At 44.1% G+C, this 17,600-nt stretch overlaps 1 protein-coding gene across 1 annotated transcript in view; it reads right to left on the reverse strand.

The window, feature by feature from the left end:
- asah1b (N-acylsphingosine amidohydrolase (acid ceramidase) 1b) overlaps window positions 1-13,450 on the reverse strand; it is a 40,267-nt gene extending 26,817 nt beyond the window's left edge. Inside the window, exons 1-4 of the mRNA XM_078217904.1 lie at window positions 12,881-13,450; window positions 5,930-5,976; window positions 3,754-3,844; window positions 643-729 (exon numbers count right to left, since the gene is read on the reverse strand). Of these exons, the coding sequence (XP_078074030.1) occupies window positions 643-729; window positions 3,754-3,844; window positions 5,930-5,976; window positions 12,881-12,970 (315 nt within the window). The 5' untranslated portion in view covers window positions 12,971-13,450. The remainder of the gene's footprint in view (window positions 1-642; window positions 730-3,753; window positions 3,845-5,929; window positions 5,977-12,880) is intronic.
- Window positions 13,451-17,600: the final 4,150 nt, after the last annotated feature.

Consider the following 17,600-nt stretch of genomic DNA (forward strand, 5'->3'; position numbering starts at 1 on the left):
TTCCATCCAAATTGGGCACATTTTAAGAAATGTTTCCCCACTCCTCCATGTGTTTCTGCTCAAACTCATTTACATATGCTTAAAAATGTGATAAATGGTACAATCAAATCGCATTTTAAAAGGAATTTTCAAAATACTCAATATATTTAATAATGGTGAATTTGCAAAGTTTGATTAATGAAAATTGATTATTGAAAAATAATAAATTCAGTATGAATTCACCACCCGATTCAAAATGATTTAATGTACTAGAACCATTTTCTAGTTAGACTGAGGTACAGTGCAAGTTCAAAGATAAATTTTACTCAAAACTTTTCAAAACATACAAAGTGTTCTTGTACTAAGAGTCAGCTGAATTTTTGAACCTCTGAAGGCCTGTAAATTAGTGCAATTAGCACCCTGAGGGTTGTGCCCAAATTGGAGATGGGCCTGCTGCTACTACAATATTTTAAAAACTAGCAAAAAGTATCACAGAGGAACTCGAGTGCAATGAATGCAATTTGCGTTGTGCCAACATAGCTCCATTAATGTTCCAACTATGTGGAAACTCCAGGTCAAATGGCCAGTTACAGAACAGTCCCAGATCATTTTCAAAGATATAAACCTTGTGTTTGGGAACCAAAAATCAAAACACATTCTTACCAAACCTTTATCCACTATTTCAATCAATGACCCACTTGGAAAGAAATCTTTTGCCAAGTCTTTGATCACCTGGATTAAATTGGTCAGCTGAAATTAATCAAAAACATTGTTTTGTTAGATTACATTACTTGGGTGCTCAATAAAATTCCAAACTAGCGAAACAACTTAAGAGCAAAAAAGTTTTTTTTTGCCAAAATTCCAGTAGCCTTCTTCAGTTGGTCAGTTTAGGGAGAGTAGAGAGTGACTGGTGGTGTTGGGGAGAGAGGGAGGAAGGGAGGGAGGGTGATTGGTGGTGTCAGGGAGGGAGGGGGAGTGATTGGTGGTGTTATTATAGAATATGCACTTTAGATTTTTTACACTTGTGTATTCCAGAAAGCTGATCTTATAGAAAAAATGAAAGCAAATGTCAGTGATTACTGTAGATTTATACAAGGGGCAATTTTCTGGCCCCATTCACCATGGCGCAAATCCTGTTATGACCACTAACTCTCACGAGAGGGCCATAAAGGGATTTGCACCATGGAGATCTCACTGCTGGCATCATCATCATCATCATGTGGAGATGCCGGCGTTGGACTGGGGTAAACACAGTAAGAAGTTTAACAACACCAGGTTAAAGTCCAACAGGTTTATTTGGTAGCAAAAGCCACACAAGCTTTCGGAGCTCCAAGCCCCTTCTTCAGGTGAGTGAAGAAGGGGCTTGGAGCTCCGAAAGCTTGTGTGGCTTTTGCTACCAAATAAACCTGTTGGACTTTAACCTGGTGTTGTTAAACTTCTTACTATCATCATCATCACCCAGCGAGAGTCTAAACCTGATTACCATAAATTTAAATGCTCCTAAACAGCATAACGCCATATCTTCAGATTTGCTGTATGATTCCTCCCCCACCGTTGGTGAATCACTACTGGTTTCCAAAAACGGAAACCAGTTGTGATGACCATGCTGGGGGCTCGGAGATGAGTATTGTCCTGATTGGTGAAGGAAATGCCTCCCCCCACCCCCCCACTGGCAGTTCTAAGCTGGGAGGAAGCTCTGATGTTCCGATGCCAGCACTGATAGGGGAGGGGGTCTTTAACTTCAATTTGAGATCTGGACATCCTTTAAAAATGGTGCCCCGACCTCCGTTGGAGCCGGCCTTGCCGGCATCTTTAGGCCCCACGCCTCATGAATGACGGCTCAAAACATGCCCCCTCCTTTTTTTTCTGACAAACTGTCCGACAATCTGGAGAGAAAACCTAACTCTTTCTCTGGGGTGACACACACTGGCTTTCAGTCAGAACCTGACATCTTGTCATCTTTTGGGTAAGTCCCATCCATAGAGTTTTCCCCAAATACCAAACACCTCACAGCACTTTACAACTAATTCTGAAAGGCGTGCTGGTTAGGTGCACTGACCCAAACAGACGCCGGACTGTGGCGACTGGGGGAATTTCACAGTAACTTCATTGCAGTGTTAATGTAAGCCTTACTTGTGACTAATAAATAAACTTTAACTTTCAATAAAGCACATTTGAAGTGTAGTCACTGTTGTAATGTAGGAAATGTGGCACCTAATATATGCAAAACAAACAAATATGATAATGACCAGAAAATCTGTTTTATGTGCTGGTGATTGAGAAATAAATATTGGCTAGAACACTAGGGATAGTGCCATAGGATCTTTGATGTCCATCTCAGGGGACAATTCTCCCAAGCCCTCACTGGTGTGTTTGATGGTGGGCACAGTGGGAGAATATGGCAGGATGGCCAAAAAACAGTTTCACATTGGCGTAAAGTTATAGCGGAATCTTCCGCTGGTGCGCACCACGGTGAGTCGGAAAACCGCTAGAGGAATGGCATGAACCCCCCCCCCCGCCCCGACCCCAACCCAAACACCAGGTTCTCTGTGATGCTGGTGGGAAAACATGCTAGCATGAAACACTGTACAACATGGCGTGCAGATGTCAGACCTCATCTGAACAAAGCCTGGGGCTGCCCCCAGAATTCAGGGTGGAGGGCAGCTGCAATGCTGGAACATCATAGCTGTGGTCATGGGTCCATCTGCAGGTGGACGGTCCAGAATCAGGTGTGCTGGAGGGGCTCCATCTTCCAGCCTCAGAATGTTTCTGAAGACCCATCTTTGTTCTGAGGAGGTCCATCATCTGGTCTCAATGTTCCAGAGATCCATCTTAACTTTCAGAGGTCCACCTTCTTTCTTCAACAGGTCAGTGTTGTTAGGCACCTTTTCAATATGGCACCCGGACATGACGGCAGACTACATGCCATCCAGGCCTGCCCCACTACTGAATACACGTAAAATACTCAGATGCATAATTAATGAAGTTGCGGCCGGAAGATTTGGCGTGTTTTCTTGTCGGCCACTACAACAGGAAACACTATGTTCCCTCACCCGAAACAGGACGTAGTCTCAAATTTGGAGAATTCTGCCCCAGATCTTGGTTTAATGTCTCATTCATAAGCAAGGACATCAGCCTAGACTTTTGTGCTCAGGTCCGATGTGAGGTACCGCTACCTCAGTGGTACAACTGAGTCATGGCAGGCAAGGGCTGTAACTTTACTAAAAATATGGTTACACACTTTTTGATTTGAAGATAATTAAAGTTAACCAGGTTCTAACAGGAATTATATTTAGCACCACTATGCAAATATTATTACTACAATGATCCCTATCGTTGGCTGTTATTTAAAGATGTTCAATCCACAATAGATCTATTCGAGTAAAACTTTGTTCCTATCTCTATTCCAATCTTTCTCCATCAGTTTACTCGTTTATCTCCTGTCATCTGCGGTATAATTCCTTGGATGTTGGATGCTCTCTGGTATCCAGTGGCCAGTATTCAGGCATAATCCGAGATAGCAAATGTTTTACTTGTTTGGTTGTAAGAAATCTCTGTTGTCATGGAACAGCAACAAACATTTTCACCTGGGATGGGGGATAGAGATGCTGGCTAACAACCAGTTGGTAACCAAGATCCATTTCATGGCCTTTAACACCATGCTGGAAGACATGTTAGCATTGTACTGGGAAGTTCAAACCTGGCTCTTCCTGGTTTGTGTAACTCAGCTACTAATGATGAACAAAATATCAACACAAGATGACAGTTACATACCTCCACTTTCTTATCATTAATCAACTGGTTCCATCTTATACGTGGAGCAGAATCAAGATTTATCTTGTACCAGGGAACAATGCCTTTAAACCTGTGAACAGACACACATGTAGTAGAGTTTCTTTTTTATTATAATGTGGTATTAATCAGGAAAATATTAATTCCACAGTACAGATACTGATGTTACCATCAGAGACCTTTCAAGCAAAAAAAGGATAACCCAATATATGTTTTGATTATACTGCAGTGGCTTTCAGGAACGCCTTACTTAAAAAGGGAAATACTTGCTGAGACCAAGAAGAAGAAGTTGTTTACTCAAAATAAGGAAGATTCTAATTCTTGAATTAGACTTCATAAAAAATTACAGATGTGTAGTGGAGCAGTTATAAAAAGCAGACATTTTGAATGTTGAGAGTACTTGGTGTTAAAATTGATGATGCCAAAATGCCACAGTCATCTTTAACAATGCTTTGGTTGATACGTTCAGAAACTCATCGGAGGCTAACAATGGGTGTTTTTCATAAGATATAGAAGCAGAGTTAGGCCATTCGGCCCATCAAGTCTGTTCCGCCATACGATCGTGGCTGATATGCTCCTCATCCCCATTTTCCTGCCTTTTCTCCATAACCTTTTAACCCATTACCAATTAAAGATCTGTCTAACCCCTCCTTAAATTTACTCACTGTCCCAGCATTTGCCAGCTTTTCACTAACAGATTGAATGCAAATACAAGACACAATTTAGTATCCCAAAATCTCTGAAGAGACTAACAAGTTTTAGAAGAAAAGTTTTTTGCACTCTTATTGACATGGGTTGCTGTGGTTTAGCATGGAGGAGATGGCGATGTAGTGGTATTATCACTGGACTAGTAATCTGGAGACTCAGGATAATGCTCTGGTGATGTGGATTTGAATTTGAAAATCAATAAAAATCTGGAATTAAAATGTATAATGATGACCATGAAACCCATTCTTTAATGTTGTAAAAACCGATCTAATTCACAAATGTCCCCTTTATGGAAGGAACTCTGCCATCCTTACTTGGTTTGGTCTACATGCGACTCCAGATCCACAACAATGTGGTTGGCTCTTAAATGCCCTCTGAAAAGGCCCAGCATATAAAGGGAAAGACTCTTAATACTGTAGAGGATCAGAAGGACCTTGGGGTCCAGGTCCACAGGACTCTAAAATCGGCCCCGCAGGTGGAGGAGGTGGTTAAGAAGGCGTATGCTGTGCTGGCCTTTATCAATCGAGGGATTGAGTTTAGGAGTCCAGGGATAATGATGCAGCTATAAAAGACCCTCGTCAGACCCCACTTGGGAGTACTGTGCTCAGTTCTGGTCGCCTCATTACAGGAAGGATGTGGAAAAGATTGAAAGGGTGCAGAGGAGATTTACAAGGATGTTGCCTGGATTGAGTGGCATGCCTTATGAGGATAGGCTGAGGGAGCTTGGTCTTTTCTCCTTGGAGAGACGTAGGATGAGAGGAGACCTAATAGAGGTGTATAAGATGTTGAGAGGCATAGATCGGGTGGACTCAGAGGCTTTTTCCCAGGGTGGAAATGGCTGCTACGAGAGGACACAGGTTTAAGGTGCTGGGGGGGTTTGGTACAGGGGAAATGTTAGGGGGAAGTTTTTCCACACAGAGGGTGGTGGGCGAGTGGAATCGGCTGCCGTCAGTGGTGGTGGAGGCAAACTCAATAGGGTCTTTTAAGAGACTCCTGGATGAGTACATGGGACTTAATAGGATGGAGGGTTATAGGTAGGCCTAAAAGGTAGGGATATGTTCGGCACAACTTGTGGGGCCAAAGGGCCTGTTTTATGCTGTAGTGTTTCAATGTTTCTAAGCCTCTCAGTTCAAGGGCAGTTAAGGGATGGGTAATAGAGGCTGAGCAATGCCCACATCCCATGAAAGAATGAACAAAAAACATGGGCACATATTTCACAAAGAACTTTATACAGCTCAGAGCAAAATAAACAAAAAGCTCAAACAGAAGAGACTATTTCCTTTCTTTTTGATGCAGTAATCATACCCATGTGCTTTGTGTCAGGCAAGAGTAGTAAAGATTGAATACTGGTCAAATCAATAAGACTCATGTGAAGGTTCACAGCTTGAGGTAAAAGATGTGCTATGTGAAAAGCTGCACAAAACAATTCCCAAGATATTTCTGTACTTACGTGGGGCCTGCTGGTGGATACGTGCCTCTTCTGCAATCTTCAGTGTACTGCTCGAACAAAGTAAAAGTTTTGAAAATGCCGAACATTCTTGTTACATTATAACAAAGAACATTTGAATAATTTTCACAAACTATTGTTGAGGCATTTAAGGTGCCCTCCAAATACAAGATGTGTCTAAGTAGTAGTAAATTAGTGTGTTCCATATGTAACGGGACAAATATAACAGTGGTAGCAGCTTAGTCTTTATGAGCCAATATAAAGAGAGAACATGAGGCAGCAAGTGACAGAATTGTAAAGCGGAAAAAGCTCGAGAGCCCCACTTCACCAGTGGAAATATAGTCCAAATCCTGGAATCTGGGCGAGTTAAGGAAAATCCCAAGACTTTTTATACATATATAAAGAGCAAGAGGATAGCCAGGGAGCAAGTTGGCCCACTCAAGGACAGAGGAGGGAATCTATGCGTGGAGCCAGTGGAAATGGGCGAGGTATTAAATGAGTAGTTTGCATCACTATTCACCAAAGAGAAGGACTTGATGGATGATGAGTCTGGGAAAGGGTGTGTGGATAGTTTGAGTCATGTTGAGACCAAGGAGGAGGTATTGGGGTTCTTGAGAAACATTAAGATAGACAAGTCCCCAGGGCCTGCTGGGATATACCCCAGAAGACAGAGAGGCAAGCGAGGAAATTGCTGGGGCCCTGAGGGAACTCTTTGTATCCTCACTGGCTACAGGGGAGAACACAGTAAGAAGTTTAACAACACCAGGTTAAAGTCCAACAGGTTTATTTGGTAGCAAAAGCCACAAGCTTTCGGAGCCTTAAGCTCAAGGCTCCGAAAGCTTGTGGCTTTTGCTACCAAATAAACCTGTTGGACTTTAACCTGGTGTTGTTAAACTTCTTACTGGGTTTACCCCAGTCCAACGCCGGCATCTCCACATCATGACTACAGGGGAGAACGCAGAGGACTAGAGAATAGCCAACATTGTTCCTTTGTTTAAGAAGGGTAGCAAGAATAATCCAGGTAATTACAGACCGCTGAGCCTTACGTCAGTGGTACGGAAATTATTGGAGAGGATCCTTCAAGACAGGATTTACTCCCATTTGGAAATAAGTGGACGTATTAGCGAGAGGCAACATGGTTTTGTGAAGTAGAGGTCGCTAATTGATCACGTTTTTCAAGGAAGTGACAAAGATGATTGATGAGAGCAGTGGATGTTGTCTACATGGACTTCAATAAGGCCTTTGACAAGGTCCCTCATGGCAGATTGGTGCAGAAGGTGAAGTTGCATGGGATCAGAGGTGCGCTGGCAAGGTGGATACAGAACTGGCTCGGTCATAGAAGTCATGATGTGGAGATGCCGACGTTGGACTGGGGTAAGCACAGTAAGAAGTCTCACAACACCAGGTTAAAGTCCAAGGGTGGAAGGGTGTGTTTCTGAATGGAGGGCTGTGACAAGTGGCATTCCTCAGGGATAAAGCTGGGACCTTTGCTGTTTGTATATATATATTAATTGTTTGGAGGAAAATGTAACTGGTTTGATTAGTAAGTTTGCGGATGACACAAAGGTTGGTGGATTTGCGGATAGCAATGAAGACCATCAGAGGATACAGCAGGATATAGATTGGTTGGAGACTTGGGCGGAGAGATGGCAGATGCAGTTTAATCTGGACAAATGTGAGGTAATACATTTTGGAAGGTCTAATACAGATAGGAAATATACAGTAAATGGCAGAGCCCTTAAGAGCATTGATAGGCAGAGGGATCTGGGTATACAGGTACACAGGTCACTGAAACTGGCAACACAGTTGGGGAATGTAGTCAAGAAGGCATACGGCATGCTTACCTTCAATCGGCCGGAGCATTGAGTTTAAAAATTGTCAAGTCATGTTGCAGCTTTATAGAACCTCAGTTAGGTCGCACTGGAATATAGTGTTCAATTCTGGTCACCACACTACCAGAAGGATGTGGGGGCTTTGGAGAGGGTACCGAAAAGATTTATCAGGATGTTGCCTGATATGGGGAGCATATGTCACTAATGAGATTGTTCCGTTCTAATTGCGCATACATCCTGTCTCTAAGAATCCTCTCCAACAACTTCCCTACCGTGGACGTCAAGCTCAAGATGCAGAGGAAAAGATTGCAAAGATGATTCTGGATAGGAGCGAAAGTAACAGGGTAGTTGTTCTGGGGGACTTTAACTTTACAAATATTGACTGGAAAAGCTATAGTTAGAGTACTTTAGAGGGGTCAGTTTTTGTCCATGTGTGTAGGAAGGCTTCCTGACAGTATGTAGGTAGACCAACAAGAGGCGAGGCCACATTGGATTTGGTACTGGGTAATGAACCAGGGCAGGGGAGTACTGAGATGCAGGCTGTTAGACTGGACGGGATTGAGGTTCATAAGGAGGAGGTGTTAGCAATTCTGGAAAGGGTAAAATAGATAAGTCCCCTGGGCCGGATGGGATTTATCCTAGGATTCTCTGGGAGGCTAGAGAGGAGATTGCAGAGCCTTTGGCTTTGATCTTTGTGGCATCATTGTCTACAGGAACAGTGCTAGAAGACTGGAGGATAGCAAATGTTGTCCCCTTGTTCAAGAAGGGGAGTAGGGACAACCCTGGTAATTATAGACCGGTGAGCCTTACTTCTGTTGTGGGCAAAGTTTTGGAAAGGATTATAAGAGATGGGATTTATAATCACCTCGAAAGGAATAATTTGATTAGGGATAGTCAGCACGGTTTTGTGAAGGGTAGGTCATGCCTCACAAACATTATTGAGTTCTTTGAGAAGGTGACCAAAGAGGTGGATGAGGGTAAAGCGGTTGATGTGGTGTATATGGATTTCAGCAAAGCGTTTGATAAGGTTCCCCATGGTAAGCTTTTGCAGAAAATACGGACACATGGGATTGAGGGTGATTTAGTGGTTGGGATCAGGAATTGGCTAGCTGTAAGAAAACAGAGGGTGGTGGTTGATGGGAAATATTCATCCTGGAGTTCAGTTACTAGTGGTATACCGCAAGGATCTGTTTTGGGGCCACTGCTGTTTGTCATTTTTATTAATGACCTGGATGAGGGCGTAGAAGGATGGATTAGTAAATTTGCGGATGACACAAAAGTCAGTGGAGTTGTAGACAGTGCGGAGGGAAGTGGCAGGTTACAGAGGGATATAGATAAGCTGCAGAGCTGGGCCGAGAGGTGGCAAATGGAGTTTAATGCGGAAAAGTGTGAGGTGATTCACTTTGGAAGGAGTAACAGGAATACAGAGTACTGGGCTAATGGTAAGATACTTGGTAGTGTGGATGAACAGAGAGATCTGGGTGTCCATGTGCATAGATCCCTGAAAGTTGACACCCAGGTTGATAGGGTTAAGAAGGCGTACGGTGTGTTAGCTTTTATTGGTAGAGGGATTGAGTTTCGGAGCCAGGAGGTCATGCTGCAACTGTACAAAACTCTGGTGCGTCCGCACTTGGAGTATTGCGTACAGTTCTGGTCGCCACATTATAGGAAAGATGTAGGAGCATTGGAAAGGGTGCAGAGGAGATTTACCAGGTTGTTGCCTGGTATGGTGGGAAGATCATATGAGGAAAGGCTGAGGGACTTGAGGTTGTTTTCGTTAGAGAGAAGAAGGTCAAGAGGTGACTTAATAGAGGCATACAAGATGATCAGAGGATTAGATAGGGTGGATAGTGAGAGCCTTTTTCCTCGGATGGTGATGGCTAACACGAGGGGACATAGCTTTAAATTGAGAGGTGAGAGATATAGGACAGATGTTAGAGGTAGGTTCTTTACTCAGAGTAGTAAGGGCATGGAATGCCCTGCCTGCAGCAGTAGTGGACTCGTCAACATTAAGAGCATTCAAATGGTTATTGGATAAACATATGGATGATATTGGAATAGTGTAGATTAGAGGGGCTTTAGATTGTTGCACCGACCAGTGAAACCATCGAGGGCCGAAGGGCCTGTACTGCGCTGTAATGTTCTATGTTCTATAACATGCAAACTCCACACAAACAGCCACCGGAGGCTGGAATCGAACCCTGGTCCCTGGCGCTGTGAGGCAGCAGTGCTAACCACTGTGCCACCATGCCATGCCACCCCAAGTAATGTTTAAATTAAACTAACTTCTGTGATGCTTCCACTGCATTGGTCACAATGAAAAGCATTGGTATAAGTAACTTTTAACTAAAGTTTTCACTGACCAAAGTTGGGACTTTTACAACATGCAAGCAAACTACAAAAACAATGAATACAACTAAAACCAAACTTAATTCAATTCACTGACTCCACAGCCCACCACCGCAGGCCTACTTCAGGGATGCAGTTTAGTCTTCAGGGAAGCACCAAAGTTATATGATTCCTGGAATAAATTATGCAACAGTGCATATTGCAAGCTGACATGAACTCTCCCCTCCAGTCAGCGTTGCTCTCTCCCCAGTTTGCTTTTGCCACTTGCTTCCTTTAAATATTTAACTCGTTCCTTTTTGAGAGTTTCTGTTTTTGTAATAATCATGTTTTATTTAAATCTTACATTTCTAGTGGAATTTAACTTGCCTGGCTTAATGGGCACAATGTAGAAGGATGGATTAGTAAGATAAAATAACATGCAAGATAAAATTTCCTATTTTGTGTCCATTCACTGTGTCCACTCTCCATTAAGCAACCCAAGACCTTGTTCGTAAGGAACACCCGAAATATAAATTAAAGCAAAAAATAGGAGATTTTGGAAATATGAAACAAACAGAAGATGAAGTAATTTGTTTTTGGGGGTGTTGGCGAGGGTGGAAGAGATGATGTAAATATGAATGAAGGGTCCATGGCTGAAATATTTCATTTGTTCTTCATCATTGGTGACTGTACCTCTAATTACCTAAGTATCAAGCTCTGGAATTCCCTTCCTATACCTCTCTACTTTTTCACTTCACTTTCCTCCCTTAAGCCACTCCTTAAAATTATCTCTGACAAAAATTTTGATCATCTGACCTGTCACCTTATGTGGCTGGGTGTCATACTTTGTCTTATAAATCTTGGGATGTTTCATTTTGATAAAGGTGCTATATAAATTGTTGTTGTTACTCTCCACTGATGCTACCCCAGCTGAATATTCACAGCTTTTTCTGTATTTACGACATAATTCAGTTATTTCTGCTGCAACCGTGTGAACATGGAAATGTCAGGATAATGCTGCAGCACCCACCCTAACCCCAAGCTTCCAACCCAACTCCCTGAATTTCTGCCTTACATCTCCATCCCTTTTCCTACCTATGTCTTGAGTGCCTATGTGAACCACAACTTGGGGCTGGTCCCCCTCCCCCTTAAGGATTTTGGAAACACGATCCGAGACATCGTGGACTCTGGCTCCTGGGAGGCAACACACCAACCGCGAGTCTCTCTCGTTCCCACAGAATCTCCTATCCGTCCCTCTAACTATGGAGTCCCCAATGACTAATCCTCTACTCCTCTCCCCCCTTCCCTTCTGAGCCACAAAGACAGACTCTGAGCCAGTGACCTGTACACTATGGCTTACTCCTGCTAAGTCGTTCCGCCCCCAACAGCATCCAAAAGTGTACTATCCCCAATTTCTACTACATTTCTTGCTTCTCCCCCCACTTAGACAGCTCCCTGTACCCTGGTGCTGTGGTCAGTTTGCTCATCCTCCCTTTCCCTACCCTTCTGAACTGCCGGGCCGGACTCTGCACCGGAGGCACGGCCACTGTTGCTTCCCCCAGGTAGGCTGCACCCCCCAACAGCACTCAAACAGGAGTACTTATTTTTAGGGGGCACAGCCACTGGGGTACTCTAGTACCTGACCCTTCCCCTTCCTAACTGTGACCCACTTGTCTGTCTCCCGTGGCCCCAGTGTGACCACCTGCCCGTAACTCCTATCTATCACCTCCTCATTCTCCCTAACCAGATGAAGGTCATTGAGCTGCAGTTCCAGTTCCCTAACGTGGTCCCTTAGGAGCTGCAGCTGTTCTCCTTGTGTCTGTGTGGGTTGCCTCCAGGTGCTCTGGTTTTCTCCCACAGTCCAAAGATGTGCAGGTTAGGTTGATTGGCTATGCTAAATTGCCTTAGTGTCAGGGAGACTAGCAGGGTAGATGCATGGGGTTATGGGGAACAGGCCTGGGTGGGTATGTTGTTGATGCAGGCTTGATGGGCCAAAAAGGCCTCCGTCTGTACTGTAGGGATTCTATGAGTCTGAAATGTTTATTTTTAAAAACTTTTGTATCTAGAAATTATGCAACTCACGACAAAGCAAAAAAAATCCAAATATTTGGTCATTACATTGTGATAAATCACTGACACACAACATAAGGTCAACTGCAACATGTGATCAAATTCCTGATTAAACATCACATGAACAGAGCACATGATCAAAAACCACATCTCCAGGAATGTCCAACCACAGTTGGCAAGCCTAGTTAATATATGGGAAGCTGAAATTTGGATAGGTTGAAGTTCATGGAAATGGGAGACTAGTCAGCAGATCATCACAATTAGTGAGTTTGGATGTCAACAAAGGCCTGACCAACTTTAAGAAACATTTATGTAATAATCTTGAACACCACCCTCCCCCAACAAGTGACAAGAGGCAAGGTCCTGGAAAACTAAATACCACCACCGTTCTAAAGCACATGAGGAAAACTACCAGAGAAGATTAGATAGCAGGCCATTTCCACATCTGATTACTATCCACAGTCCGCGCCACCCCAACCCCAACCCCCACTATTGGGGATTGCGCATTTGAATAATATTCAACAAAAGACCTAGAAAGATCCAAAAAGGAGAGTGAGGGCTCCTCCAAGTGTCTGTGAAAAGTCCAGAACACCTGTTTCAATGGACAGCAGAAGCCTTTCTGCTGAATCGCAGGCGTGAGAGAGTAGCCCTTCCCCACAGAGCTGTGTAAAGGCGGAACTGCGCTCAGACTCCGCGGCCCTGCACTCACAGCGCACTCACTCACCGGCGGCACAGACTGTGCCAGTGTACAGACAGTGAGAGCAGCCAGCAGCAAGTAACAGCTCTCCGCCCGCATCTTCTTGCTCAGTCCCATCCTCCTCCCGCTGCTGATCTCTCTGAACCCGGCAGCTCCTGACAGCGACCGCAAAACCCAGCAGCAGCTGGGGGTGGAGACAGGAAGAGAGGGAGGCCTCAAACAGGCGACGGTGCACAGTAATAATTCCAATTAATCTCTCATTTCACACCGACTATCAGCTGTTTAGAAACTTGCGGGTCCACAAGATGTAAGTGGAAAGTGCCCCAGTGCACCTAATAAAACCCTGATAAACATTCAAGGCTCATTAACTCTTCACATTGGTCAACAGCAACAGTTTAAGCTCCTCCTTCTCGCCCACACAAAGAACCTCCTTACTCTGAATGTTTAATTAAATGCCATATTCTGTATCTAGAATGATAGAATCCCTACAGTGCAGAAGGAGGCCATTCGGCTCATCGAGTCTGCACTGACCACAATCCCACCCAGGCTCTATCCCCATAACCTCATGAATTTACCCGAGCTAATCCTCCTGACACTAAGGGGCAATTTACCATGGCCAATCATCCTAACCCTTTGGACTGTGGGAGGAAACCGAGCACCTAGAGGAAACACACACACACAGGGAGAACATGCAAATTCCATACAGTGACCCAAATCAGGAATTGAACCCGGGTCCCTGGCGCTGTGAGGCAGCAGTGCGAACCACCGTGCCACCTAATGTAATGAAACGTAGTATTCCTTCCTGCATTTAGCTTGTATGGTTGTATTATTTGTAATTTTGACATTTGGACCATATTTGTTTTATTCATTCATGGGATGTGGACACATAGTTGGCTGGGCCAGTGTGTATTATCCACCCCGAGGGCACCTAAGAGTCAACCTGGACCTAGACCAGGTAAGGATGATAGATTTCCTTCCTTAAATATGGGGTTTCATTCAAATCTCACCATCTGCCATTGTGGGATTCAATCCCTGGTCCCCAGAACAGAGTTCCCCGATATGTTATATTATTTTGAAGGTTCCTTCACTTACCCCTGGACCAAACCAAGATGTGCTACAGTTCTTATAAGTTCTTTGAATATCCTCGGTGTTCCTGCTATTCTTCGAGGGCAGCACAGTGGCACAAGGACACGGGTTTGATTCCCAGTTTGGGTCACTGTCTGTGTGGAGTTTGCACATTCTTCCCATGTCTGCGTGGGTTTCCTCCCACAGTCCAAAAATGTGCGGGTTAGGTGGATTGGCCATTCTAAATTGCCCCTTAGTGTCAGGGGGACTAGCTAGGGTAAATGGATGGGGTCATTGGGATAGGGCCTGGGTGAATTGTGGTTGGTGCAGATTCGATGGGCCAAAAGGCCTCCTTCTGCACTGTAGGATTCTATGTCCATTTTACTGGGTCTCTGGATTACTAGTCCAGCAACAATACCACTCCACACACCACTGCCTTCCCATATATATATATATATATATATAGCAGGCTGTCCTGGTGGGAGATGCAAGTGTAGAGGGATTGGATGTCCATGGTGACTAGGAGACAGGGTCAAGAAAACCTTAAAATAATTGAGGGTGTTGGAAATGGTGGGAAAAGGCTGAACAAGGAGAGAAAAAGAAGCCAAGATAACAAGAAATCTATTCCATGGTGCAAGAACAGGTTAATCGGATTACTTTGGCTCCAATTCTGGGGTTAAAGTATTGCTTAATGTTCATGATAAACCCACACTTACCTTAATTATGCTTCCTCGCCACTCTGGTCCCTACAATGCTCTTTCAATTTCTCGGTTTCTGTCTCTATTGCATCTGTTTTTATGGTGCTATTTTCCTAATCACTACTTCCAATGTCCTCCTTTCTTCTCAACTAAGGATCCCCTCTACCCTAGTTGATAGAGTCCTTAATCTCGTCTGTTCTATTTCCTACATTCTGCCTATGCCCCTTCCCCTCCCTTCCAGAACTACAAAGGGTTACCTTTGTCCTCACACCACCAGCCTCAATGGCAGTTGATTATGTCCTGCAATTTCCAGTGCGATGCCACCACCAAACACCTGTTGCCCACCCTTTTCAATATTCCAAAAGGACCATTCCCTCAGCACATCCCTGTTTTCAGAATTTCCCAAATCCAGTACCAGAGGTAAGGCTTTGGTAGCTTGCAAAGAACCTGCAGCCGCTTCTCTCTGTTGACGGCACTAATTGCTGTTCCTTTTCTCCCGTTTTCATTCTGCCCCAAAAACGTAAAGCCATCAAGTCTATTTACAGTTGATGTAGCTGCTCTTGCCCTTTGCTCCAGGTTTGAGAACTTCACTCAGCCATTCCCTTGACTGAGTCAGGCTTGTTCCTAGGCAGAATTTGGAATAGTCACATGACCCACTACACTTCAAGTTTAAGGACACAGTCCAAAACATGTGTTTTATAAACCTCAATTGTAAGTCAATTTTGAACTGTAATATAATGTACTTCTACAAATTTTATGAATAAAATATTTTTGTCCCTTAGTTTCTTCCACACATCAATATAGAATCATACAGCGCAGAAGAGGCCCTTTGGCCCATTGAGTCTGCACCGACACATTAGAAACATCTGAACTCCCACTTAATCCCGTCTGCCGGCATAGCTCTGAATGTTATCATGTGCCAAGTGCTCATCCAGATACTTTTTATAGGATGTGAGGCAACCCGCCTCCACCACCCTCCCAGGCAGTGCATTCCAGACCATTACCACCCGCTCGGTAAAAACGTTTTTCCTCACATTCCCCTTAAATCTCCTGCCCCTCACCTTGAACCTATGTCCCCTCGTGACTGACCCTTCAACTAAGGGGAACAGCTGCTCCTTATCCACCCTGTCCATGCTCCTCATAATCTTGTATACATCGATCAGGTCGCCCCTCAGTCTTCTCTGCTCTAACAAAAACAATCCAAACCTATCCAACCTCTCTTCATAACTTAAATGTCCCATCCCAGGCAGCATCCTGGTGAATCTCCTCTGCACCCCCTCCAGTGCAATCACATCCTTCTGATAATGTGGCAACCAGAACTGTGCACACTACTCTGGCTGTGGCCTCAAAGTTCTGTACAATTCCTGCAGTTGTAATCAATGCCTCGATTGATAAAGGCAAGCGTCCCATATGCTTCCAAAGTGTATCACCTCACACTTTTCAGGGTTAAATTCCATCTGCCACATATTTGCCCATTCCGTCTATATCTTCTTGTAACCCAAGACACTCCGCCTCATCGTTAACCACCCGTCCAATCTTTGTGTCATCCACAAATTTACTAATCCTACTCCCACAGAGTCATCAGTCATTTATATAAATGACAAATAAATGAGAAAGTCAACATGGAGTTACATTTTATACAGAAGCTCTCCATTTGGAAAATCAGGGGCAAGGATGTCTCCACTGGCCTGGATTTTATGGTTGTCAGACAGTTCGTTGCTTAAGGTCATGGCTTCCATTTCCATGAGGGAAGATGTCAGCAGCATTACTAGGAGGTGACCATTGCTGGGATTACAGCCAGCCCGTGAGCAGCAGCATCACTGGAGGCAAGAGTTAAAAGTAAGTGGGGTAGCCTCACTGGGGTAGTCAGACAGACTCTGGGAAGGAGGAGGATGATCAGGAGGTTGGAGGGGTCTTACTGCTGGGGCCCTTTGTGGGGCACAGGGTGTCCGAACAGGAGGGTCCTAGCCAAGCAGTCAGGGCACAAATTCACACTGGTAAAGTATCAGCAGCAGTGGGGAGTGATCCTTAAGTGGCTATTAATATGTCATTAAGAGGCCTCAATTGACTCAAGGCTGTTGACCACCTATCCTGCTGCTGGTAAAATACCAGCAGAAGCAGGTCGACGGTGGCATGACCTCCCCTGCCTGCTGGCCTGCTTTCTGTCTGAGTGGGGGTTAGGGGTGAGCGTAAAATTCCAGCTGAGTTTTTATGTAATGCGCATTAGTTTGCCAAATTTATTGGAGATTTTTTAGGATGTAACAAGTAGAAGATAAAGGAGAACCAGTAAATGTACTATACTTGAATTTCCAACAAAAAAGCCTGAAAAGAGGTACAGAAGGTTGAGTGAGTGAGCAACAAGAAAGCAGATGGAGTACATTTTGGTCGTAAGAATTGAAAAGCAGAATATTTTTTAAAAAGGTGAGAAACTTGCAAGTATTGATGTTCAAAGAGATCTGGGTGTGCTTGTACAAGGAATGCAGAAAGTTAGCATGCAAGTACAGCAAACAATTAGGAAAGTAAATGACATTAGAATACACACAAAGAGGTCCGGCTACAACTGTACAGGATTTTAGTGAATCTGAATCTGGAGCAGTGTGTGTAGTTTTGGTCTCCACATTTAAGAAAGGACATCTTTGCATTGGAGATGATGCGGTGAAGTTTCACTAAATTGGCCCCTGGTATGAGGGAGTTGCCCTACGATGAAAAGCTGAATAAATTGGGCTCATATTCACTGGAGTTTTGAATGATGAGAGGTAAGCTCATTGAAACATACAAGATACTGAAGGGGTTTGATAGGAAATGCTGAGAGATTGTTTCTGCTGGTTGGGGAACCGAAAACATAAGGGCACAGTCTCCTGAAAAGAGAAGGCCAGACAAAGAAGTTTAAAATTGTGAAAGATTTTGATAGAATAGATGCAGAACATTTCCATTTGCAGGGAAGAGCAAAACTAGAGTTCATCAGCTTACGATAGTCACCAAAA

This window comes from Mustelus asterias, chromosome 1 (genome assembly GCF_964213995.1).
Source record: "Mustelus asterias chromosome 1, sMusAst1.hap1.1, whole genome shotgun sequence".
NCBI lineage: Eukaryota > Metazoa > Chordata > Chondrichthyes > Carcharhiniformes > Triakidae > Mustelus > Mustelus asterias.